Source organism: Artemia franciscana, chromosome 8 (assembly GCF_032884065.1).
Source record: "Artemia franciscana chromosome 8, ASM3288406v1, whole genome shotgun sequence".
NCBI lineage: Eukaryota > Metazoa > Arthropoda > Branchiopoda > Anostraca > Artemiidae > Artemia > Artemia franciscana.
The window spans coordinates 47622295-47648142 of NC_088870.1; the positions used below are offsets into that span (position 1 = coordinate 47622295).

At 34.6% G+C, this 25848-nt stretch overlaps 1 protein-coding gene and 1 long non-coding RNA gene across 2 annotated transcripts; one reads left to right on the plus strand and one right to left on the minus strand.

The window, feature by feature from the left end:
* Positions 1 to 860: 860 nt before the first annotated feature.
* LOC136030502 (programmed cell death protein 10-like) lies at positions 861 to 20571 on the plus strand. Its single transcript, XM_065709523.1, has 5 exons — positions 861 to 1049; positions 5511 to 5688; positions 9355 to 9484; positions 13921 to 14085; positions 16813 to 20571. The coding sequence occupies exons 1-5, from the start codon at positions 984 to 986 to the stop codon at positions 16895 to 16897; spliced, it is 624 nt and encodes a 207-aa protein (XP_065565595.1). The 5' UTR covers positions 861 to 983; the 3' UTR covers positions 16898 to 20571.
* Positions 8502 to 24590, minus strand: LOC136030503 (uncharacterized). The gene is made up of 2 exons (XR_010618304.1): positions 24172 to 24590; positions 8502 to 8706 (listed from the first exon to the last, which is right to left on the minus strand). It is a non-coding gene; the product is annotated as an uncharacterized LOC136030503 (long non-coding RNA).
* Between the last annotated feature and the right edge of the window lie 1258 nt (positions 24591 to 25848).

Sequence of the window (25848 nt, forward strand, 5' to 3'; positions counted from 1 at the left end):
AGATGCTGACTATGCTGATGACCTTCCTCTTGTCTCTGATTCACCGTCGAAGCTCACAGAAGCCCTACAAGTCCTTGTTAATGAAGCCTTAAAGATAGGGCTGTCGATTAATTGGCAGAAGACAAAAGTGATGTTTGTTGAACCCCATAATTCGCCACGTCCCCCGCCAGCCCTAATGGTCGATGACAAACCAGCTGACATTGTTCAGGAATTTACATACCTTGAATCTATCCTCTCTAATGACGGATCAATCCTTAAAAGTCTAATGCACCAAATTGCAAAAGCCTCAGCAGTAGTGGAAAGACTAAGTGCCCTTTGGAGGAAACCTTCTATCAGCCGTAGGACCAAGATGCGCATATATAATGCTTTGGTGGGATCCGTGCTTCATTACGGAGCCGAAACTTGGCCGGCCACTCAGTCTGGTCTTAGAACCGTAAATATAGCCCAAACAAAACACCTTCGCCGCATTGAAGGACTACGCTGGCACGATTTTCTTAGCAATGAGAACCTCCTGGCGTTAACTGGTCAAATGCCCTTCTCAGTCCAACTCGCCCAACGAACACTACGCTGGTACGGACATTTCCTTCGCATGCCCCCCGACACTCCCGCACGAACGATTTTTGACTTTGATCCCATGCTAAACGCCCAAGAGGTCGTCCCCCAACCAGATGGAAGGACACGACAGGTGCCTTCTTAGTCATGGCAAATATTCAAGAGGATGTCCACATCCTTGCAAGAGAGCAGTCCAAATGGAGGCACCATGCAGCATCACTCTCGACGCCGGAAGCATTCCGGCAGGAGCATTAAGTCAAGTAAGTCAAGTTCTCATAGATAGCGTGGTTGGCAGTGGAACGTCATCTTTGTTTTGCACAGATGCAAAAGTTTTACTTACTTAGCCAATTAGAAAGTATTTTGTTAAATCTGAAATCTGAACATATTTAGAAAATAAATTGCCCTCGAATACCTTCAGCAATTCTATCAATATGACTGATGACGTCCCCGCTCAATCACTTATGCTACCGGTTCTGCTGCGTCCAGTGATTTCTGACGTAATTATACTCTTAAACTTGTTGTCTATTAGCCTTGTAGGCCTAGGCTAACCTAGTTGACTAGTTAGTATATGAGGACCATTCGAAGTAAATACGGCTATCTATGTACATTTGGGGCTATTGGGATTTAAAAATACAGTCTTCAACATAGTCTAGGCTTAATTTAGCTGAATGAAAGTGAATACAACACCTGATGCTTTTCTTTAGCCTATGTTTGGTGTATGTCTAGGAGCAGTCCAGTACATAAGGAAACATGATATGAAAACAATTCTTACTACCTAATGAGCAGAAAAATCCTAGTTAACAAATTTTGCAGGGGGAGAACCTTTATTTTCACTTTTTCCTTGTGGTTCCAGCTTTTCTATCACATTTTTAAATGTTTGGGTAAAATTCTAGTTTAGTGACTTCTTGCTATCTTGGAAAGGGGCTAGATTAGGAAAATGAAACTTTCAGGGATGGGTCTACAGGCTTAAGTATGGGTTAATGTTGGCATTACCTGAACAATTGTTTTGGGTCATGTAACTTTTGTTAATAGATGCATTTTGACTTTATTAACATCTTTTCTCTCTTGCAAAACTACTGCAAATGGAGTTATTACATATTTGCACATTAGGGGGAGTGGGAAAGCATAGCATATATTAAGTAGCCTAGTGTATAGTAATGGTCAGCTTATGTATTTATTGTACATTATGCTGTACCCCCACCCCCCTAATGTGCAAATATAAACCCCAAATTGTTTCTAAACTAGCCTATTACAGACTTGCAATTTCAAATATCTTATCAATGAAAACAGAAATGATTACAATTCTATATGTATAAATACAAGAATATTTGGGCTGGAATAACTGTTATTCCATTAATTCTTACTATTAAGTAAGAATTGTTTCATTAACATGTTTCCTTACAAGGGAAAATCTCCAGCTTCTTTATTAGGGGCAAGAGGGGTCCATATCCAGATAGTCAAAGGGGCATGGGATGTATAATAATTTTTTTCTGCATTATCAAGGGACAACTTTCCCTCAAACAATGTCCCCAGTTCTTTGTATACCGGACTGCTCCTATACTTACACCAAAAGTCTAAAAACATGTTCCTTAAAAAACAGCTAGTGAGATAAAGTTGCCATTTGTACCTGAGTATAATACATCATCAGAAAAGAAGCTAATAAGATATCCATTCCCTGTTATGCAGATCTTGAAAACAGAGATCTGGAGATGAAAATTTTTATACAAAATGGGCAAACCAATGCTCATCTAGAATATTAGACTAGAAAGATTTAGTAAAGGGATGTTACCCTCTTATGGGTTTGAGAAACAAGATTAAAGGATAGAGTAGAGTTGGGCCTGGCCCACACAAAACAGCAATTAGAAAGCATCTTCCAACTGAGTATAAGAGCCAATAAGAGGGGATAAGAAAATCTTCTTTTCATTCTAAGCTGCCAGTGATTCAATATACTGAACTGCAATGTATTACAGTGCTTTGTGTAAATTTAATAAAATTTTGGTTTTACTTATGCCATAATTAGATAAAGTTTTGACAAACACCCCTTAACCATCTTTCATGTCCTTTGTAGGTTGACAGCTTGGCTCTTGGCAAAATGGAGGGTATGGCAATTTGCATAATGTATGTTTAGGCTAAGACATGTTTCCCCTCCCCTTTTGAAGGGTTTTCTGTTATAAAGAATAGGAAGGGCCCAATTTGGAAATTTAGAAGAGATAGAAAAAGCTCCTTGTTGATTTTTTGAAGAGTCACAATAAAAACACAGCACTAGAACAGTCAGATAATTGTAAATTAGTTAGAATATTGAATTTGTCTGTTATTAAATTACAAGATACCATTGCCACCACTGACATACCAAAGAAAAAGGGGTGGTATGATTTTAACCAAAAAAATCCTTTCTAAAAACACCCTTCCTGGTCTCTTTGCACAGCCCTTGCATTCTTGTACTTGAGAAGGTTCAATGAAGCTCCCCATGCAGCATTCTACAAGTAGACATAGAAGTCATTTCTTCAGCCAAAAAGTCATCAGTCTATGGAATCAACTGTCTGAGGAAACAATATTTGCAACTTCAATGGACATTTTCAAGTCCCACCTTGATAAGTAATGGCTCTGCTAGGAGTTCCTTTACAATTGAGAAGCTAGAGAGTTCCACAAGAGTCTAGATCAACAACCACAACCTTCACCAAAAAAATTGTTTTTCCTATTGGAGCACCACAAGGATGGAAAATCCTTATATTGCTCCAAGCTGTCATTTAAGGTTAGATAATGCAATGCAGTCAAGATTAGATGTTTGAAACAAAATATGTATGCAACTGTAATCAGAATCTTTACAAACCACATTCTTGATAAGGATTGCTTGTTGAGATGCTTGTAAATCAAGTTCAGTTAAATTATTGTTAGGATTGCCAGCTATCACAGATGACAATTCCAAGGATTTGACTTTATCTAGACACAAACTTAATTCTTCATAGAACAAAGGCAAAAGTTCCCCACATTTATTATTACATTATTAATAGGTAAATTTACATTTATAAAAAGACACACTTTAAAAGGTCCTAAGCCTCCTGATGGCCTATGTTATATTATTACACTAATGAGCAGGTTTTTAATAAGAAGAAAAATTGTGCAATTTAAGTAAGTTAATACTATACTTTGTTACAATTGAATAACAATTAAACTATAATTTTCACTAAGGTCACCAAGCAATGAAAGTTCAATTTGAAAAAAAGTCATTGATGTTCCAAGATATAAACCACACTACTAAGCTTATGGATTCACTTTATATATTCTCATTATATTTTATAATGGTGTTATGGTACTCTTACTTTGCTGCTTGAACAGTAGCCTAATCTCTGCTGTAAATGTTTATGTTTGCTGTTCATTATTGTAAAATATAGTGGGAATACCATCTTGTATACTCTGTCCAAAGTTGCTGTTGTATGGTGGTGTCAGCTTTGAACCACTGAAGAGTGGTCATCAAAGGCCATACCTATCTTGTGGGCACCATCACTCAGTGTAGAGTGGGCTTAAATTGTATCTCTCCTGTAGACCTCATACAGCATGTCCCTGGGCCTTAACACAGGGACAAAACTTTATTATCCTCAACATGGAGTACAACAGATCTAGTAAGGACCTTAATTTTGCTCCAAGGTGCAAATTAAGGCTATAGGGTTGTGCTTATAGGTATAGGTGTGCAAGCATGCATATAGAGCCTAATGCTGGACAAATATTTTGGTTCAAATGTAGATAGAGGAGGAGCATACATAGCTCTTTTGGTCCCAGGTGGCTTGGTGCTGCAGTGAGTTGTTAGAAGTAGTAGTAGCAGTCACCCCTCTCTGCATTCTAGGTGCAGGCATATATGTTACTCTCCAAGCAAAATATGCTAATGAAGAAATTTGGTCTTCTCTTCTTGTTATGCTACATTATTCAGGAATTGTGCCATTTGTGCAAAATAGGACAATATTTTTTCATCAAACCTAAGCAACCTGTTAACCACATAGACCTTTTTTTTACCTCACTCATATGCTGTGTGACAATAGCTTAATGTAAATATGACTCTAGGATTCTATCATATGTATCTCAGTGCTCAAGTCCACCCCTTACCCCTTCCAGGCTAAAGAAAATTTATTCAAAACATGTTGGTTGGGTAGGAAAAGGGTTTCAGTTTCTGTTGTTCAAACTTATTACAAAACAGAAGAAGAGTAGCAATGCTTTGGAGGCTTGTATAGACAATTTTATAGTAAGTTCATGTCTTTATTCCTGTAATATTTCAAAGGAAAAGCGCTCACAATATTTAAGTAGAGATTTTCTCTAAAATAAGGACTGTCTTTTTGATCTCATTAAACTCATATGCAAAAGTGTAAATAGCTCAGACCCTTATGAGGGGTAGGGGGCCATGTGGCTCTTCTCTCTTGGGGAGGGCATGGAAGTATGTAGATTATATGGGCATGTTCTTAGTCTATTTTAGAATACAACTGTAGTATAAAAAGCATTTGTAAATTTCTTTGTGCTCTATTTTCTAGTGCATTTAAAAAGCAACCCTTTTTTGTGTTTTTTTTTTTGGCTGCATAAGTTGACTACTTTAGCAGTTATTTTGAGTACCATAGTAGCTAGATTATTTAAATAAATGAATCTGAACTAGCTTTGTCAAAACCTGGATCCTATTTTGTATGTCTTATTTCTTTCTTCTGGACCTCATATTCTTTTTGAGTGGTAGTCTGAGATTACAACCCCTTCTGAAATCAGATATGTCATTCCTCTTCTGTCTTTTCTAAGTGCATGTCTTTCATTTTGAATTCCAAATTCATGTTATTCATTTTTGCCATAAATTATTTTCAAGCAAAATTACGACTCATTTTAAATATTGGATTATTATGAATATGTCAATTGTTTCTAATATTAGAACCAATTTTTTATTGCATTATATGCTCCTTTAGCCCTATCATCGTTTCTTCTTTTTCTAGCTTGAGAAAACGGATGTTGCAGCTGCTCAAACCCTCAGAGCAGCTCTTGTGAAAGTTGAAAATGTGCACCCAGGATTTACTCATGACCTAGTTTTGGGACTTGTCAAGAAAGCTGACCTGAGTATCAACATGAATGAAGCATTGCTAAGACTACAAGGACAAGTTGCTGACACAGATTGTAAGTTTTATTTAAAGATTTCATGCTTCAAAGAATAATGCTTTCTTATCCTAAAGCTGGAATCCCCTTGGTAAAAATTCTTATCTTATTACATTCATATTTAAAAATATTTTTATTGAGACTTTCAGTTCAATCTAATTTTTACTAGCTTTTTACAAATATAAAAAATAATCTTTTTAAATAATATAGGTTGAAATATTAATTAAAATACGCACATACAACTGTGCTAAAATTCTATTCAAATTAATGCATCTTATTTTCATAACAAAGTCCTAGATATGCAAACTAACAAATTAATTAAATATGCTTTTTTAGTGGACAAAACTTTTACCAAACGAAAAGTTCCTACAAAATCAAAAATTTGTTAGCACTTCAGTGACTAAAAGAGTGAAAGAAATGGCAACTTTGACTAATAGCTTGGATTTTCCTGCAAACAGGGAATTTTGAAGATGCTAAGTAGGTTTTGAAAGTTCCAGTTCCAAGTTCAGGGTACTAGAATAGGTTTTAAAATCAATGTTAAGAAGACTAAGTCATTAAGGCTAGAAATAAGTGAAGATGAAAAGCTGACGTTGGGTAATGAAAAGATTGATCAGGTGGGCAGCTTCACTTACCTTGGTAGTATTATTAGTAAAGATGATGGGATCAGTGAAGATGTTAAAAGTAGAATAGTTAAGGCTGAGGGTGGTTTTTCGCAGTTAAAAAAAAGTTTGGAAGAATAGGAAGATAAGTCTGCAAACCAAGATTAGAATATTGGAAGCAACAGTGATGACAGTGGTCGAACATTGCTCTGAAGCATGGGTGCTCCGAAAAGCACACGAAAATTTACTAGATGTTTTCCAGAGAAATTGCCTTTGGATTGTTCTGGGTACCCGGCTGACTGACCGTATTTCAAAGTAGGTAAAATGTGGTTCAATCCCCCTTTCTAGGGCTATAATGAAAGAAAGGTTGAGATGGCTTGGCCACGTTCTATGGATGAAAGATGACAGATTGCTGAAGATTGTCCTTTTTGGCCAACCGTCTGGGGCTACACGGAAAGCAGGTCGTCCTCGTCTGGAGTGGGAGGATGTTATAAATAAAGATTTAAAGGAAATGGGAACTTCCTGAGAGGTTGTAAAGAGGGAGGCCGAATAGATTGGAGGAGGAGCGTGCGTAGCTGTGTTGGCCTCTGGCGGCTTGGTGCTGCAGTGAGTTATTAGTAGTAGTAGTAGTAGTAGTAAGTAGGCAAGGTAGTTTAATAAAGGTTAAGAAATATTGACTCAGTGTGGAGATTGATTCAGGTTGTCTTGACAAAATACAGGTAAGTGCTGTCTCATTGGCCATTCATTGTGGCAAGGTACATAGTTGTAAGGATAAAGGGATTTTACCCTCTTTGTAAATATTTTGCAGATAGTAGTCTACTTCTTGATAGATTCAATTTTATTGCCAAGTTATTTCGGGAAATGGGTTTGCCAGGTTAGGCATACAGTACCAAATAAATGATTTATTTCAAAACGACTACTTGCAAGCTCAAATGACCAAATTTGCGTTCTTCTCGAGTATGTTTAAAGACTGAAATACAAACACAGCCAATAGCTACATAAAACACTGTCATTGAGTACAGTTGTTAGTATAATATTCAGGAAAAAATGATATGACTACTATTTCATTTAGCATTATTAGAATTAAGTAATAAGCAATAATAATAAAAAAGAAGAGAGACAGCATACTATTTCCCACTACCTGCTTGTGATGTACTACTTGACAGGCAAGGCTATAAAAACTTTCCTGTACTTGTCATAGGCAGTTTCTGAAGGGCAAAGAATACCCTTTAGCTTCAAAAAAGGATAATTTCTCTTCATGAGGGTATTTTGGACGAGTGAGATGTGAGTTGGGAGAAAAAGACCAGAAACCCAAGGATCAAAAAGAGCCTTTCCTAGCCCAAACCTTCTGTGCAAAACATCCCTCCTTTTAGGTGGATTGGTTTGTTTGGATTATGTATTTCAGTAGGGACCTAAGGAAGGATGAGTTTAAGAGGATGATTCATTGGTTTGTTTAACAATATTTGAAGGACGCATAACCCACTTTAGCCTAATTTTAATAGTATTTTCAAGGCGTTTAACATTCGTCAAGTATTTTGAAGGGGATTAGATTAGAATAATTAAAAGAAAATTAAATTTCAAAAAGCTCATGGTAAGGATATTTGATCTACAAGAAGATTTGTATTTAGGGTGTTTTATTTTTTCACATGCCAAGGGTTCTAAGAGGTTTGCTTTTAATATTGCTGGGGAGAAAAAGACCAGAAACCCAAGGATCAGAAAGAGCCTTTCTTAGTCCAAACCTTCTGTGCAAAACATCCCTCCTTTTAGGTGGATTGGTTTGTTTGGATTATGTATTTCAATAGGGACCTAAGGAAGGATGGGTTTAAGAGGATGATTCAATGGTTTTAAAGATTTTAAAGATCAATATGTGATCTTCAAACTTTTATATTTGAAGGAACTCATTTCCCAATTATTAACCATAACAAGAAATAAAAATGTATACTCCTGAAGTACCAGACGTTTATCCAGATTTATATTCGGGATTGAGGCAAGTTAAAAAAAATATCTGCAGAGAATGGGTGAAATTAGAGGGAAAATGTCAAAAAAATCTAAGGATGTAGACATTTTTTTTTTTGGGGGGGGGGGGGCTTGAGTTTAAGAAAGACCTTGCACTTGCGTTATTGTATCTAGCCTATATCTATTTATTCAGTTTTTTTTTTCATTCCTACTTTTTTCATATTTATATACTTGGGAAACCTCTCACACAAAGAACGAAAAATAGCATACACAAAAGAATTATGAAAAAAGAAAATATATTAAACGCAGAGCAAACAGTTAAAAACATAGCAGAAACTTATTGTCAAGTGTAACTATAGTGTGGCCCGAGTAGAAGGTACAAATGAAACCAAGTACTAATCAGTCAAATAAAAGGGTGGAAGGTTCAGCTTTTGAATATCAGCCGATCAGGTAATTTGTCTTATACAGGGCAGCAGTCTTAAATCTGAAACAAAGTAAGTAGTAAGTAAGACGGCACTAGACCCTTAAGGTCCAAACCGGCGGTTTGGATCTGAAACAAAATCAGGGAAAATACCTCGTTGAGCTTTAGACGATAACCATTTGAAGCTGAATTTCACCATAAGGTCATGTCTTCTTTCTAATATCGACATTTTCTTTAAATATGTGCATATTAAGCATAAATTTAAATTTTTGCTTGTTAAATTTTTATGCTTCTATTGATACTTTCAAAGGTGATGTTAGTTTTTAGTTCTTATTAAACCAATACTAGAGGTGTCTAAAATTATTTTACTATCACTGTCCCAAACTTTCAGGGTATAGCTAAGACAATATGCTAAAACATATGAAATATATTTAAAGAAAAAAAAATATTTACATAGCCTACATATAAAACATAAAACAAATAACAATTATATAACATATAAAACAGTATGCTAAAACATATAAGATATATTATACAAAACAGAAACATGTACAAGATATGAATAAAACAAAAATATATAAAATATAAAACAATATGCTAAAACATATAGAGCATTGAAAAGATAAAGATAAAAAAAGTTTTTTTTTGTTTTTTTTTATAATAGGAGAACTTAGTTTTTGTATTAATTAAAGAAAATATCCTTCTTTTCAGCGGAATATCGATTGAGGAGGGCAGAGGAGCCATTTCAGGAGTTAAATCGCCGCTCCTCTCTTTTAAAAAAGATTTTAAGCAGAATTCCAGATGAGATTACTGACAGACGAGCCTTTTTGGATACTATTAAGTAAGAAAATTTTTTAAAATATTATGTGACACTTAAACTAAGTTTACTACTTTTTCACAATTACTTTTTAATTTAATAAGCTATTAAGAACTGCAAGGACTGCGAACTGCAAGATTTGTTGCAAGATTCAACAATTGACAAACGACTTTATTAACAAACTTATTGTCAATAACTGACAAACTTACGACAAACCGACAAACAGCAACTGACAAACTTACGACAAACTGACAATACTTCATTGGCAAATGACTATTATAGCAGTGACATAATTCCGTCACGATCCTGAGGGGGTGGGGCGAAGTTGGAGCCAGTTTTTACAAACCAAGTGAAAATGACTGAAAACTGGAAAATGAGCTATTTAGTACCATAACAGCAAAGATATACTAAAGAAAACTGACCCGTTTCTTTGTATTCTTTAATAATGAAGGCTTGTCTTAATTTCAACAAGATCTTTGAAGAAACTGAATTTCAGCTAAGGGGGAGATTTGCCCCCTTGCCCATAGCAGATTACGGCCCTGTACCACAGGTAAATAAAACTGAACTAGCGTTTTAGATGGAAGAATATAGAAATCAGAGCATACGCATAAAATGAGTCGAATAGAAGCCACAATAACCTAGTTGGAAACAAGTGATAACAGTTTGGTGAAAAACTTGGAACTAAAAACATGGAACATCAAACCAGAGCTTAAAATACGCCAAAAAGGAGTAAAAATAAGTAAGGTGTTTCGTTGCACCAGGGTTGTTTTAATGTTGTTTTTTAAACCTCCGATTGGCTATAAAAGAAAGACAGGTTGAAAAAAAAATGACTGTATTACCAAAGGAAATGCCCTATTAAGGTTATTTTCTACGTAATCACCATTACGATTAAAGCGTTTTTCATATTTTGATGTCCCCATTAAACTCAGAAAATTCTTGATTTCAAGAGGAGATGGAAATCACTCAGTGGTACTTCGAGACCGTATTGTAGGTGCTAAGAAATTTCCATTTTAATTGCCCAGGAAGTTGTTGGGCTACACAAGCAGTTTGAAGACGGATATTTTCTTTGATCAGAATTCCTGAATTCAGAAGCCAGCTTGCCTCTTCTTCGGTTTGGATAGCTCTGAAGATGTTGCAAAGTTTGAAAATAAGAATTGGAAGCATATATTGTTCCTGGCTGCATAACCCCAACACTCAGTATATGGTTTTGCTCCCAAAAAACAGTATCCATAATCCTGGGGCTATTGAACATTTGTTTGATTTACGGGGTTCGTTTTATGGGGTTTCGTGCATACATTTAGGTGATTCTTGCTTCTTTTTGTTTTTTATTCGTAACATGTTGGACCATCTCATGACTTATAACATTTTCCTGAACTAAAGAAATTGCTGGGTATGGCAGCGCTTCTAAACTGACAAGGGCCTAATATACTAAAATCGGATTCTTGTGTGTCCCATGTAACCATTTTTCGCTTGTTATGTATAGAATAAGCACCCTATTGAGTGTGCCTTGGGTAATTATCACCCCTAAAGTTCACACCTTTTCTCGTTATTCGGGTTCAGAGACGCCAAGCGGATTAAATCCCGACAGCCTCTCGTTCCTCAGCATCATCAGTATTTTATCATTGAAAATCCCCTTTAAAAAAAGGCAAGTACAAACCTGCTTCATAATTTCAAGCTTTCAACAGACTCAAAATTGTAATAATCTTTCTCTAGCAAGTTTATTGACAAGAAATAGACTGGGTACTTGGTCACAATGTGTATTGACAAATATAGTCCAATTATTTGTCAACAAAAATGATGATGGTGAAGTTGGGGGGACTAACTATAAAAAGCTCCGCGAGGAGCGCTGAACCGGTCTAAGACCAATTTCAAAAATGCCATCACAACTGCTTTCAAATTGGTGACATTATATAAAGAGTTTACTACAAAGTTTCTTCACAGATATGACAATTGCCTCAATCATTACGGTGATTATATAGAGAAGTAGCCTTGATTGTATATTGTATTTGGTAGTAAAATAAGTTTTTATATTCACCTGTCTTACGTGTAATGATAATTGTCGGTTGAAAAGAAAACCAGCCCTCATACAGAAGCTGTTCTATACCTCTTTATAAGAACATGGGCAAGTAAGTGGAGCTTAGGGGGCTAAGCGAAGGAGGTGGGATTCGGTGAAGTTGTGAAACCTTGATAATATATCCTTGCTTCTTAGTTATGTCAATGATTTTTTCTCTTCATAGGTTTCATACTTTGAATATTTTGATCCTGTAATTTATTATTTTGTGGGTAAATTGTATTTTTGACATGACTACATTTTTCATATTAATTTTTTTAATCAGTTGTTTAGATTAAATCTTGCATTTAGATATAAATTGTTTAAAATATAATGTTACTTATTATTTATCGGTTAATCTTTTAAAGAACAATTAATTCTGAAGTAAAAAAGCAAAGATTTTATTACATTATATATATATATATATATATATATATATATATATATATATATATATATATATATATATATATATATATATATATATATATCACTAGCTTATAAAAGGCAATAATTGCATTTTTAATTGAATCAAAACGAAAATTTAAAAAAATAGGCCAAAAATATAGACAAGGTAACGTCAAGAGATAACAAGCAAACATGTATGCGAAATATAAGTAGGAAAAACAAAATCAAATATGTTAAGAACTAGATAAAAAAAAGTAATAGTCATTCTGAAGAAGGAAACAAACTAAATGAGAAATATGGGAGGAAAACATAAATAGGAAAACTATGTTGATGATTTGTGATTTTTTTCCAGTTCGTAGGAAGGAAAGTTTATTAAACGCAAATATTATAGTCTGACGTTTTTGCATTTTAACTGCTCTATTGTATCCATATTTTATTGGTGAATTTTGTCACTTTGAAAATGTTGGAAGAATTTTCATTCAGTAACTTCGCTATTTTTATGCGCTAAATGTTTAAAACATATATACATAAATGCAACACTGAGCAACGTCATACTGTGGTAAGACCCAAATGTCTTCATTGGGCCGTATTGGCATGTATGCTTGGCAAACCTTTGTACCTTGGCTTTTACCTGACTTGAACAGTTATTCGGTCCAACTTTAGTGACTTGGCTACTTAAGCGTAGCTAGATCAGTACGAGGACGCAGCTTTTGGATTGTTACCAGATTTTGAAGGAATTTGAAGCTAGAGAAATATCAGTTTTGAAATAAAAAGATAAACTGTTCCATTACAGTCGTTGTCTTGTTTTTTGTATGGGACAATTGCCTTTTTGATTGAATCCGAATGCCTTCAGTTGAAGGTTAGATGTGGTATTTGCATATATATCCAGTTACCCTCTGTACCAAAACGTGTGTCTGATTAATCATTTAGTCAAGTCTAGCTGGACTAGTTTGTGAACTCTGCATTAGGATTGTACCCAAATTTTGAAAGAATTTGAAAAAAAATTTCAATTTTGAAGGAAATTGGCTTTGGTAACCTGTCAAGTAATTGTTCTCTTTTTCTCTGAGATGTTACCCACACAACAAAGAAACTATCAAATGTTGTTGATGAATTTGCTGGTTACATTCCGAAAGTACAAGAAAACAGGCTTTAAAATCCTGTTTCCCCCCTTTTTTCCTAACCTGTTTTTTCGTTATAGCCATTTACAGAAGAGCTTAGCGTAAAGATTGTGGGTTGAAAACGGGGCAGCACCTTTCATATACAGGATTATTTCTTTTCGTTTTAAGTTTTAATGTTGCTCCTTACTTCCGGTTGAAAAAAGCTATAAAGTGTTTATATGCATTTTTGTTACGTTTTTACGAGTTGGACAAAATTTCTGGGGGCGGGGGTTCAAAACTTCAGATTGTCTTTTTATCATCGCCATTTAAAGGCTTATAAAAAAAAGAAGAAAAAAACACTGGTATAATGGAACACCTTAACAAGTTATAAAAACGTTTTTTCTGAAATAAGTATTATTCCTCATCTCTTTTTTATTTTCCTTTGTCATTTGTTTTAACTCTATTTCACTTTTATTCTATTTTGAACTACATATGCATTCTTTTGATGCTTGGTAGTTTAATTTTTGTCTTTATTTTACCCATAAGATAAGATTTATTTCAACAAAGCGGCTATCACAAAGCATCCATGATTTTGTTTGCTATCAATCTGTTTCTTTTTATTTTAAATTTGTTTCTTTTATTTTAATTAATTTTAAAAACATCTGCAAAGTCCTCAGCGTTTCAAACGCTCCAAAAAAAAATTGTTTGGTAAACCTATCCGTTAAACTCGTCGTGTTCTTTGTAGGGAAATTGCCAGTGCAATCAAGAAATTGTTGGATGTTGTTAATGAAATTGTTTTTTATGTTGGTTTGTAGATTTTGGTTTTTTTGTTGGTTTTTAGATTTTTGTTGGTTGGAAGATTTTGTTTGGTAAATCTATCCTTAAACTCGTCGTGTTCTTTGTAGGGAAATAGCCAGTGCAATCAAGAAACTGTTGGATGTTGTTAATGAAATTGCTGGCTACATCCCTGGCAGTACAGGAAAGCAGGCACTGGAACAGAGGAAACGTGACTTTGTAAGATATTCGAAGAAATTTAGTACGACTCTCAAAGAATATTTTCGAGAAGGACAGTAAGTTCCCAAGCTCTTTTTGAAATATTCCATTTTATCACCAAAAAATATATAAAATAAGTATAAACCTAAAATATTAATCAAGTACAAACCTATAAAAAATTATGTTCAATTTGTTTCCCTTTCATCTCCGAAATTATACCGAATTAAAAAAAAAAAATGTCTGAAAATTATTTATCTAAAAGATAATTCCATCTCATTTCTTATGACATTGTCACAATTTATGTTCTATATACTATTTCTTTAAACGAGCAATAATTGTGTATGTATTTATGTATTTTTTTCGAAAACGTCTCCATATTTTTTTGGGAAAGTTGGCATCATTGGATTTTCTGGCCTAAAAAACGATCTATATAGGTCAGAAGTTTGAGAAATTTCACTAAGAGCCTTAATTTTGGAAACGAGATTCAAATCAGTGACGTCATATTTATGAATACATTTCAAGAGAATGAATCACATCATTCCTCTCCCCTCCCCGCAGGAGTGAAAATATCGTTTTTACATCTATGACGGTTGCTACATTACAAAAGGAACATAGCTAAGTATAAAATACCAAGCGTAATTTGTCTATTTACAAAAGGCGTTTTAAAAAGTTTCATAATGACTTGAGGACAATTGAACAGCCTAGACCATCGAATGCGACAAGACCAATTGAGCAGCTAAGGTAAATGTTAGTAAATGCGGCTAAAAGATATGCCACAGCGAGAAGAAGGAAATATGCTGCTAAAAGATAAGCGGCAGTAAGAATTACAAGCAATTGCTAGAATCGGCTATCTAGTTTTTTTTTTCTTAACACTGGCAAATTGACATTTCTGGCCGCATGAACGATCTAAATAGGCCCTAACTTTAAGAAAGAATTTCACAGGGTGGCTGTATCAAACCTGTGGTGAACTATCATAACATCAAGAAAAGGCTTAAGAAGTCTGAAGTTAGAAGATTAGCGACAATGAGAATTTATATATAGAAGCCTACCCAGTGCCGGGGTCTAGCTGCTAAGCCGCCGGACTCCCGGTGCTTATTTCATATGTAAAAACATTTATACCAAAAATATGAAGAATTTACTCAAATAAAATTACCTAAATAGTTAATTATACAAGTTAAAATTTCTACAAAATAATTGTAGGCTATTGTAAGACTTGAATTGTTTCTAGCACTAGTCTCAGTGTTATAATCTTAATTCAGGCAAAAACAAATCCCTCTTACTCGTCAAAGAGGGATACATAAAACTCGGTTTTCATGTGTTGTATATAAATATTGCAGGAGGGTGAGGAAACAACTGACAGTTGTTTTTGTACCAAAAAAAATTGTCTCTAGTTCATTTTAAAAAAAAAGCAAATTCCAAATATTTCTGAATTTGAGAAAGGGAAATGTAATGCATGTAGAAAAAAATAGAAGAACAAATATATGATAAGGATATATATATACATAAGGACAGAATAGACATAAGGTACTAGATATAGATAGAAGAACAAATACTGTAGAATAAGGGGTTAGACCAACCGGTTGTTTCATAAGAGTTATTTCTTGTCTATATTTTTGTTCTAAATAGGGTACTTGACTTCCAATAGTTTATTATGTGACCATTACTTCTGAGCTATTTTAAACGTATAAACTATATTTCTCTATTGTATTTCGCTTAAAATATTGAAAAGGTTTCAAATCGTCAATACTTTCAGGAATTCAAGGTAATTTTTTTCTCACTCTTATTTTTCATTCATATTTTATTCTTTTTCATACTTATTTCCATATTTTATTTTCATTTTATATTCATTCATTTCAAGCTTGCTGATTGTCCCTGTAAAAAGGACCCAGCAACTGAAACGTCGATTTGACGCCTTATGCGCCAGCAATGGTTATCCTTTTTTCAATCATGTATTTCATATTTTATTTCACGATTCATGTATTTTTTATTCATATTCGCATTATATTTGCATTATTTTATTCATAAAAGGGAGTTGAATGTCTGAGATATGAACGGGAGAGTTAAATTAACAAGGGGAATGAAAGTGAAAATGGTGCCAATTTTCCTAAATCAAGTGAAAATGGCAGTGAAAAATTAGCCATATGGTACTATAAAGGCAAAGATATACTAAAGAATCTGACCCGTTTCTCTGGATGCTTGAATTATGCAGGCTTTTCTTAGTTTTGACAAGATTTTTGAAGAAACTTAGTTTAAAATGGGGTGGGGGCAAATTTGGGTCTGTAGGGGGCAGTTGCTTGTTTTTGCTTGTTTTCTCTTATTTTTCTTGAAATATCTAAATAATAGTCTTCTATGACAGTTTTTCGACCTTTTGGCAGTCTACAAGTACAACTTATCCCGAGTTCTACAAAACGGTCGGCACTAACTTGTTGACAGAAATTCTGTGTATTTCTGTACGTCCCTTATATATTTCATCTGCAGTCTTTCTATATACATATTGAAAACATAGAAGATGTTTTTTTTTCGCTGATTTTTTATTCAAAGTGCTCCATTTTCGTGAACATTCAAAAGGAGTTTGCTCGGTGCACGCTCGGAGTTTTGAATCCTAGCCCCGTAGCCCCTTGATAGTGATAAAAAAGTTGTCTACTGGAATTTACCCAAATATATAACTAATAAAAATGTCATCAAACTTTAAACATGTAAATTTGTAAGTCTAATTAGAACTATTTTCCAAAAGAAATTTGGTAAATAGTTGGTGTCATTTTAATTCTCCTAACTCAAATTAATCTTTATCATATTTAATTTAGGCCGAGTGCTGTCTTCGCAAGTGCCCTCTACCTTATCCACCAGACAAATTTGATGATAGTGACCATTAAAAATAAGTGTGAGTGAAGGTTCGTGGATCATAGAGCTAGTAAATGAACATAGGGGGTCAATGCTCATCTTCTTTCGCTATTGGAGGGGTTGTGACTCTACTTGTCTTTTCTGGTATCCAAAAAGATTTGCTATTCAATCAAACTCTTAGGCTACCTGCAAAACTAAATTTAAACGCATTATCAGTGTTGCCAGAGGTGGCGCGTTGACTCCATTTGGGTGCTTTATTATGGTGATTGCTAATTGAGTTTTTAAAATCAATACTTTGTCCAAGCAGATTTGTTGATAAGTTCATGCTTCTGCGCATTTTTTTTTTTTGGCTGCGCTGTTTTTGTCACGAAAACACTCTCGTTACCCTGAAATAATTTCATTTCGCAGAAAATTTCCCTAAAAATTAAATTTGTTTCCCCAAATCTTCATTGAAACGAATGAAAGGAGAAATGTTAGAAGCATTGGACCCATTCTTCTGGGATATAGTATATGGAGGATATTCCGGTTATTATGTTTGTTACTTATGCTTTACAAAGTTTTTTTGAAACTGGGTCATACTATTTCAAATATATTTATCGCTCCTTTATTAAATAGTTTTTCTATGAGCATCCATAAGAAGGTCAGAAGGGGGATCTGACTAATTTCCTTCTAAGAACAACGTACTGCAGCGTGAAACTGCGTAACGCCAAATCAGCTATGCATGCTTCTTGACCCAATTATAAGAGAGAGAGAGAGAGAGAGAGAGAGAGAGAGAGAGAGAGAGAGAGAGAGAGAGAGAGAGAGAGAGAGAGAGAGAGAGAGAGAGAGAGAGAGAGAGAGAGAGAGAGAGACTTTTATTTTAAATAACGACTTTCACAGCGCGTGGTGCCGAATTAACGCTCTACGTCAGGTATTACAGTCAGATAAAACTTGTCAGATGAAAAAAAAAACATTATCGTAGGCTAATAATAGCCTACTCTATGCTCCTTGCCCTGGAGTTTATGCTCCATTCAAGTCATTGTTCATATCCATCCTCTTTCAACCAGTTCGAGGACGTTCTGTATAAGATAAGATTTCATATCGAAAATTGACTGTTATTATGTCTAATTACAAAATTGTCTAATTGTGCCTATATATAGTAGAACTATGTAAACCTATATATAAGTCGAGACACATAAAGAAGAAAATAAAAGAAATAACCAGTCAACTTAACCTATTTTTTGTTATGAACTTAGAAAGCAGTAGTGGTTTTATGCCTCATAATCTAGGGTTGGGGGAAAACAAGGTATAACACAGGAGTTTAAACATATAAATAAAAGGAATTTATTGTCAGATGTCAGAAAAACCGGGGTGGTGGCAGCTAATTTTGTACGACTGGATTAAGTACTTTTGGTACTTAATTGCTGTAGGTAGACTACTTTAGAATAAGTTCTTTAAGTATTTAAGTACTAATTTAATTCCTCGTAACATACCTAAAACAAACCATCTTTAGTTTCTTTTTTTCATTATGAACTTACAAAAAGATCAGAATTTGGATTTTAGCCAGAATCCTATGGTGTCAGAAAAGACGAAAGCAAGTCCGTTAACCTTTTCCTCTTTGACCTCTGTGAGCATTTATTAAAACTATGATTTTAATGTACCAAATTGGCATAAAAAATGCTTATTGTAAAGTCTTTGATGGGAATTTGTTTGAATATTGTTGTTTACTTGTATAATTTCGCCCGTATTTGTGCTAAATTAGATATATGCTATTCACCTCCTTAATTCAATAACCAATAAGTGTCCTTTCAATTTAAAGTTTTGAAGTAAAAAATCTTTTTGCTTTTTTTAACCTGTTTTGTGTTTGAAGTACTGATTCAGTTATGGTAAAACACTTTTTCAAATTTCCTTATGAATGATGCTACGAAATCAGTTTATGTAAAGATCTATGGTTCGATTTTTTTTTTATAATTTATTATTAATTAATTAAATTATTTTACTTTTTTCTTTTTAATCAGATTTGACGGTGTCCAATTCATTCACAGTCGACCAATCCTGACGATTTTCATTTTTATTTTTAATGTTTATTATACCATATCTTAAAACAACCAAGGGATGGATGGTTCTTCTAGGTTAACCACTGCTACGTGGTCATTTCCTGGCTTCTAGAAAACTGTATAATAACCAGCTGAATGAGTCGTCAATCCAGTATAGGATAAAAAATGAATTTTTTGCACGAAGTCTGCTTCATAGGATGAGCAACTGTTAGAGACCTAACATATATCTTCAGCTTAGATCAAGTGACTCATAAAGGGGTGGGAGCTGACTCTTCGAATAGTGTACAATAAACAATAAAATTCTGCGTATTCGGAGCCAACTAGTAAAAGGTAAGGTAAAGGATACGGCATTAGCCTTTACAGTCCGTACCGGCGGTGCTGATCTCCGTTTCTTGGCCCTTCAGCCAGGAAGTGCAATGGGGGGTTGGGGGCCATCCATCCTGTGCTTTTGCACACCCTTCCTGTTAACCTTCCCCAGATAACATTGATAGTGCATTATAATCGTTGTCAAAATCTACATTTATTTTCCGTGCTGGGTTTTTTTTTTTTTTGTGGACCTTTTGCCCGAGTTGTTTGTTTAATGAGCCTAGATTTAATTGATACAAAAAACATCATTCAAGGTTAAATTGACATCAGGGCTGTATCCAGGATTTTTTTTTGGGGGGGTGAGGGTGGGGTTGCTTAAAAAGGATTTTTACGGAAGGAATGGGTTACAAAAAAACCTAAAAACGCGTAAAAAAAGCGTTAATTGTTTATATTCATTTTTGTTACTTTTTTACGAGTCAGAAAAATATTTCGGGCGGTGGGTTCAAACCCCCTAACCCCCCTTCCCCTGGATACGGCCTTGATTGACATGGTTCTTTTTTCTCTACTGTGTGACAAGTAGTATCGTTTTTAGTTTTAACGGGCCTTGAGTTTTTTTTAAGTCAATATTATAGGATACATTCATGTTTTTTCGTCGATTTTCCAAAATTATTCATATGTTTTTCCATGTATTTTATCAAAAGCCTTATTTATGTGCTTTTTTATTAGGTTTTCTGTTTGTTTGTTTTTTCTAATTTCCGTTCACATTTTTACTTTCAAGTTTAATTTACAATAGTCAGTGCTACCGAAAATTGAATTACATTACTTTTTGTCAATTTAAAACTTATGATAAAAAGCAAATATTAATATAATAATTTTTTTATTAATTTCCTTCAGACTTAAAACAAAGCAATCTGATTACTTCATTCATAATATTTATAACACAAAGGAATAAACTTCAAATAACGAACTTGATTCGGAAATCGTTATTATACTTTTTTAATCTTGTCGCCCCATCTATAAGATTTATCTATAGCCGTGTTTTATTTCCGTTTTATAACCGTTATTTGAATGTTTGCCATTCTGTTCAAATAGCTAAATTCTGAGCAGCATTAAATACCGATTTGTGGCGGATAAATAGGACTTGTATACCTACTTTTGCCCTAGAATCGCTGCATTCGTTGAATTAATTTGTTGACCAAATCTTTATGTGTTTAATTTTTTGATTTAGCTGTAAGTTCCATTCGCGCAGTTTTAAGTTTTATTTATGTTCAATGACTTAAGAGTTGCCTTCGTTTTCTCTGCGGATATATTCTGTTAATTTCATTGTACATCTGTTCTGTGCTTGTTCAGTATTTTTAATAAATAATAGGTGATCTTGAATGTTCGCATGTCCGCAAAAAAAGATTAGACAGTAAAAAGGACTGGGACTGTTTTTTTTTAAAGTAATTTTGTTAACCTAATTTTGGTCCTTATTCACCAACCGGGACCCTGTCTACTGCTCTTTATTACACTATTAAGCATGAGTATAAAAAATAAAAAGTAGCTTTAATGAATAGACAGTGATTTATGAATGCTGGGTTTTTAAACTTGGGTGAAAAAAAAACTTGGAAGGAGAGAAAAAAACCGTAATTAGTTTTTGAAGCAGTCTCGTCGAAACAAATTTGGTTTATATTTTGCATTCAATAAATAATATATATAATAAACAATTGAACAATAAATAGGTGATTTTTGCAGGTTGGGTAGAAAAATTCAAAATGAGCAAAAGAATATCATGATGGATTTGAAAAAGGTAATTCAGTTCCATCACCTTTTGGTCTTACCTACTAGGTAAGGTAAGTAAGTAGGTAAGAAGGTAGTTCTTACCTAGTAGGTAAGTTCTTACCTACTGTTCTAATAAAGTTTTTTCTTCTTTTTTTACACTCATTCTTAGTTTCCAGGCATAAGTGAAAAAAAAAACACAATAAGATAAAAAATACATAAACAAAAATGATTTTCAAATCTTATGCGATAGTTAAAAAAAAATGAAGAGTTGGGAAGTCAAAATTGCGATCATTTTTTTTTTAAGTGATTAGCAGCAGAGCCTGTCGGACGAAAAAAAAAACAAACAGAAAGAACACACCGTAGCGTATACTCTTTTGCAAGGGTTAAAAACCTACTATATAGTAAGAATTTTCTTCAGATATCCGTTTTATAGGGTCAGAATTCTTTTTAGAGCTGAAAAGTCCGTACATTGACATATTTGAGTCCCATCCGTCCTCGTATTATTATATTTATTACCCAGAAACACACAAATGTATAAACAGTGAAGTATAGAGAAATTTTTTTTTATGAAGAATCAAAACAAAAAGTACACGTAACTCAACAATAGTCAGCACAACAAAGCTAATATAACAAAGAAGAACAGTATAATAAAATAGGCTAACAGTTCAGTAGAACAGACGAAGTAAAACTGTATTGATAATTAGAAATATTTACGAACACAGTATAGACCGCCGCTCATGTTTCGCATTCATCATCATCATCATCATTTATTTTTAACCCACTGAGGAGAAGAGAAAAACGAAATGAAATTAACAAAACAGCCCAAAACTAAACCCTCACCCTACCTCGGGGAAATGAATCAGGTAGGATACCTCAGGAGGCTCACCCTACGTCAGCTTAAGATCGTCTTAGAGCTTCTTCTTTCGCCGTTCTGTTACTATAACACCTTTTTGAACTTCTAACTTCTGCTAGCTAAAAAAAGGTCCTGCTTTCTGAGCGACGAGGATTTGTCTTTACAACTCTTGCAAGTGGGGGGGGGGTCACTCTAGGTTGACAACTGTGCATGCTGCCTTCAAAGGTTATTTTCTGGAAACAAGGTTTTTCTGTATGTTTATGTTGCCTTATTCGGTCCAGAATAGTATGTTTGACCTTGAGACGTTGAAGAATCTTGGGATTGAAGATTCTATCATGTTAAATGATGCTAGCAATAGATCTTTGGGATTTTTTTTTCCGGGGGCAGCGAGGTGGCACTGGTTATCTGTTTTAAAGAGTCCCAAGAGTAACAGGCATAAATGACAATAGGAATTATGAGTGAGTTGAAAAGGCTCACTTTAAGCACTATCGATAAGTTGGTATTCCCCCAGATGTCCTCAGACTTATAAAATTCGGTTCACAAGTGCCATGCTCTCTTGATTTCTTTGAAGTGCTTATTGTCAGAGTTGAGTGAACTACCAAGGAAGGTGGATTCTTTCACCCACTCCGCGCTATCACTTATAAGCTAACATTTACCTGAGAGTCAACTATACGCAATGAGGGCGTGGCTTCTGTTTCCGCGGTGCTGATGACCATTTCAAAAAGGCTAGTTTTTGAATGGACGATGTCATCTTGAAGCTGGTGATCACGGAGAAACTCCCCGATCAGGTGTGTATCATCAGTGTTAGCTAGTTTGTTTATCGCTAATCCCCCTATAAGGGCACCAGACGGGATATCAGTGATTGGAAGGACTGAATCGTTACAAATACCAGGAACACTAGCAAATCATGTTTTTTGTAGCTTAAGTCCCCTTTTTATCATAGGCAGCGCAATAGCGCAACCTAAGTAAAGAGAGATGTGGGCACAATTTATTATTATTTTTTCACCGGGCACTTCATATGGTAAGAGTAGCCATTTTTGCACCATAGTTGAAAAGCTCAGTAAATATGTCTCTGGGTATGTGAACCCCCAAATAGCCCTCGGTGTAAGGGCTATAAGTTCTGCAATTTCTCATTGTTTACATATAGCATTTGTTACTGGGCAAGAGGTCATGTTTTACATTTAGTGTTCAGAAAGACCAAGGGAATACAGATGAAACTTTCAGAGAATGCTGAGGGGATTGTTGAACTAAGTCAAAACGTTATTTGCATAACATGTTGTGAAAAGGGCGTAATTCAGGAATGACTCTCGGTATTGAGTTGGAATTTTCAGGGAATGATCAATTGACCAAAAAGGCAACAGTTTACGCGTATGTTTAACTAAATCAAACATACTTTGTGCTAGATATATATATATATATATATATATATATATATATATATATATATATATAATTCGATTAATTTATAACCTTTCAAAAAAGGGCACAGAGCCCCTTTATAACAGAGTATAACATAAGGGCAGGGGCGTCCCGAGCCTCTTCATTGGGGGGAGGAGGAGAGGGTTAACTTTGTAGATTTTACTGAATCGCTAGCTGATTTTCACCGAATTAAAAAAAAAAGAAGAAAGATTGACCTTTAAATATATTTCAATATGTAGAGATCGCATAATAAGTATAAGATCATAATTAAAGAGAAATTAGCCGAGTTTTCACTCCTTTCCACTTTTGAACTATCTGAGACAAGTCACCCTGGTCCAAAAAAATCCAGAAAACTGGTAAAAAAAATATATAACCAGGATTTTTGTTGGAAGGAGCACAAAAGAAACTTAAAAAAACGATTTTCCGCGGGAGTGTATTTTCTATAGGGGGCTATTTTGGGCATTTTCCACGGTGGGGTATTTTCCGGGAGCGTAAACGCCAGCCGCCGATGCATCATAGGTGGTAGCTTTAATTTTTTTTGATATAGTGATAATCTAATAAATTACAGTATAGGCTACTTGAATAAGGGTATTCTCCGGATTGATTGCTAAAATCATAGCAGCAAATATTTTTTAACCTGACATTGACGAACGTAATAATGCGCAGTAAATTGATATTAGCAAATATGAGAAGTGATGAACATATCGAAAGAACGATGGACGGTAAAAAATGGATGAAGATGGCGGAATCATTGCAGTATTAATGCTTTTTTACATACATATTCATTCCAAGGATTCGAGATGCCGCCCCTCCTCCCCACGCCTGGAAATGACGGGCTTGTTTAACCCCTTTATAGACATCCAGAACAAAATTCTGGTCAATATATATTGCGATAAAACAAATTTCATGCCTGAAAATATTGATTGTAAGCTGGCATATATACTCACTATGGTGCCATCAGGTAGTGACAGGACCTAGGAATTGGTGAGGCAGTTATTGCCACAGAAACACTGACAAGTTGTAGTTACTGTAATATTGTCTTCTCACCTGTGCTTCCTTGATACCGTAAACGGGTCTTTAAACAACGGCACAATCACATATTTTTGTGCTTCTTCAAGATCGTTGTGAATACGACGAACCTGATATCTCTTTCAATTAGTCTTTATTTATTTTAGCGTCACATTCACAACACTTGACGGTTATACAGTCGTATCTGGTTACAGAAACATTACGCTTCTTATCGGCACTTGGCATTTCAAAGCCAATGGCAGAACAACTACCATCCAAGCTAATTTCACATAACGTCGAGTACATTACTCAGAACAAATGTAACTGGGCAATAATTTCTACTTCGCCTTTCTTTTCAAACCCGTTTCAAACTGGACGATTGACTGACCAAAAGATATTCTAATAAATTTTTTTCGCGTTTCTGAAAGCGCTGAACATCCAAATTGCGTAAGATAAAGGAATGGTAACTCCAACTCGCAAGAAGCTTTGGAACGGGAGAGGAAAAATTTACAGAGTATATTAAATGGGAGATGAAATAATAGTTGTATAGAATGGTAAAATTCCCATCAAGGTTATGTAAAGTCGCTTTCGAATTATTTTTATTGTAAAATAAATAAAAAAAAGTGCTCGATTTGACAAGTTGCTTGTCTGTCAAGTGAAAAATCATCAGTACATGTCTGTTAAAGGGATGCACTCAATAAGAAAAGATAGTAACTCTAATGAAATATACCAAAACATGATGATAATATAGTACTTTAGGGGCAAAATTAGGGAAACTACGATAGAGAATTATGGAAAGCAGACCGCGTAGAACGCATTATTTTAAATATCTAATCCAACCTCACCACCTCTATATATCAAATATTTTATAAAAATATACATACGTTTTCACTCAAAATAAGCAAATCATAACCGATCCCAGAGAGGCAAACCGGTTTCTGTCAGATCTTACACAGCTAATTTTTGAGTGTGTTCCGTTAATAGACAAGTACCAATAGTCTTTCAAATTTCTGGAGAAGCTTACATTTCCCTCCCAAGTTACCAGAGAATTTCCAGCAGAAAGGTCAATATATTTGGTCATGCATGTTTACAAAAATAAAATGGCTCCAAGAAATGAGGACCTCTGACGGGATAGTCTCAAGCTCTGTATGATTGACCTATTTATTTCTTCTTAAAAAATATGGAGGAAAACAGACAATATTTAAAGGCCTTTTGTTCTATAGCCTAATGACTTTCATGAAAAATCAATTACTTAATTGGTTAAAGCTTTTGTGCAAAATGCAAGATTTTACTATTTTCGAATTTTTTTTCATAATATTGCATTTTGAATTATCTGCCATTTTATCCATTCGTCTGCAATTCTCTGTTAACCCTCTCAGTTAGACTTCTGAATAATAACCAAACTACCCAGTTAAGTAATGAATGTGAACCAGCTGAAATTATCGAATCTTGTAAGTGGAAGTACTAAACCAATGCAACTCAGTTTAGCCTAATGCTAAACTGCGGACGGGCCTAATGCTCGAATTCTACAAGTTTGGCTACGAATCAGATAGGAGCCAAGAAAAAACTTTGAATAAATTTAGTGACAGACCAGTAAAAGTAGAAAAATCAAATTA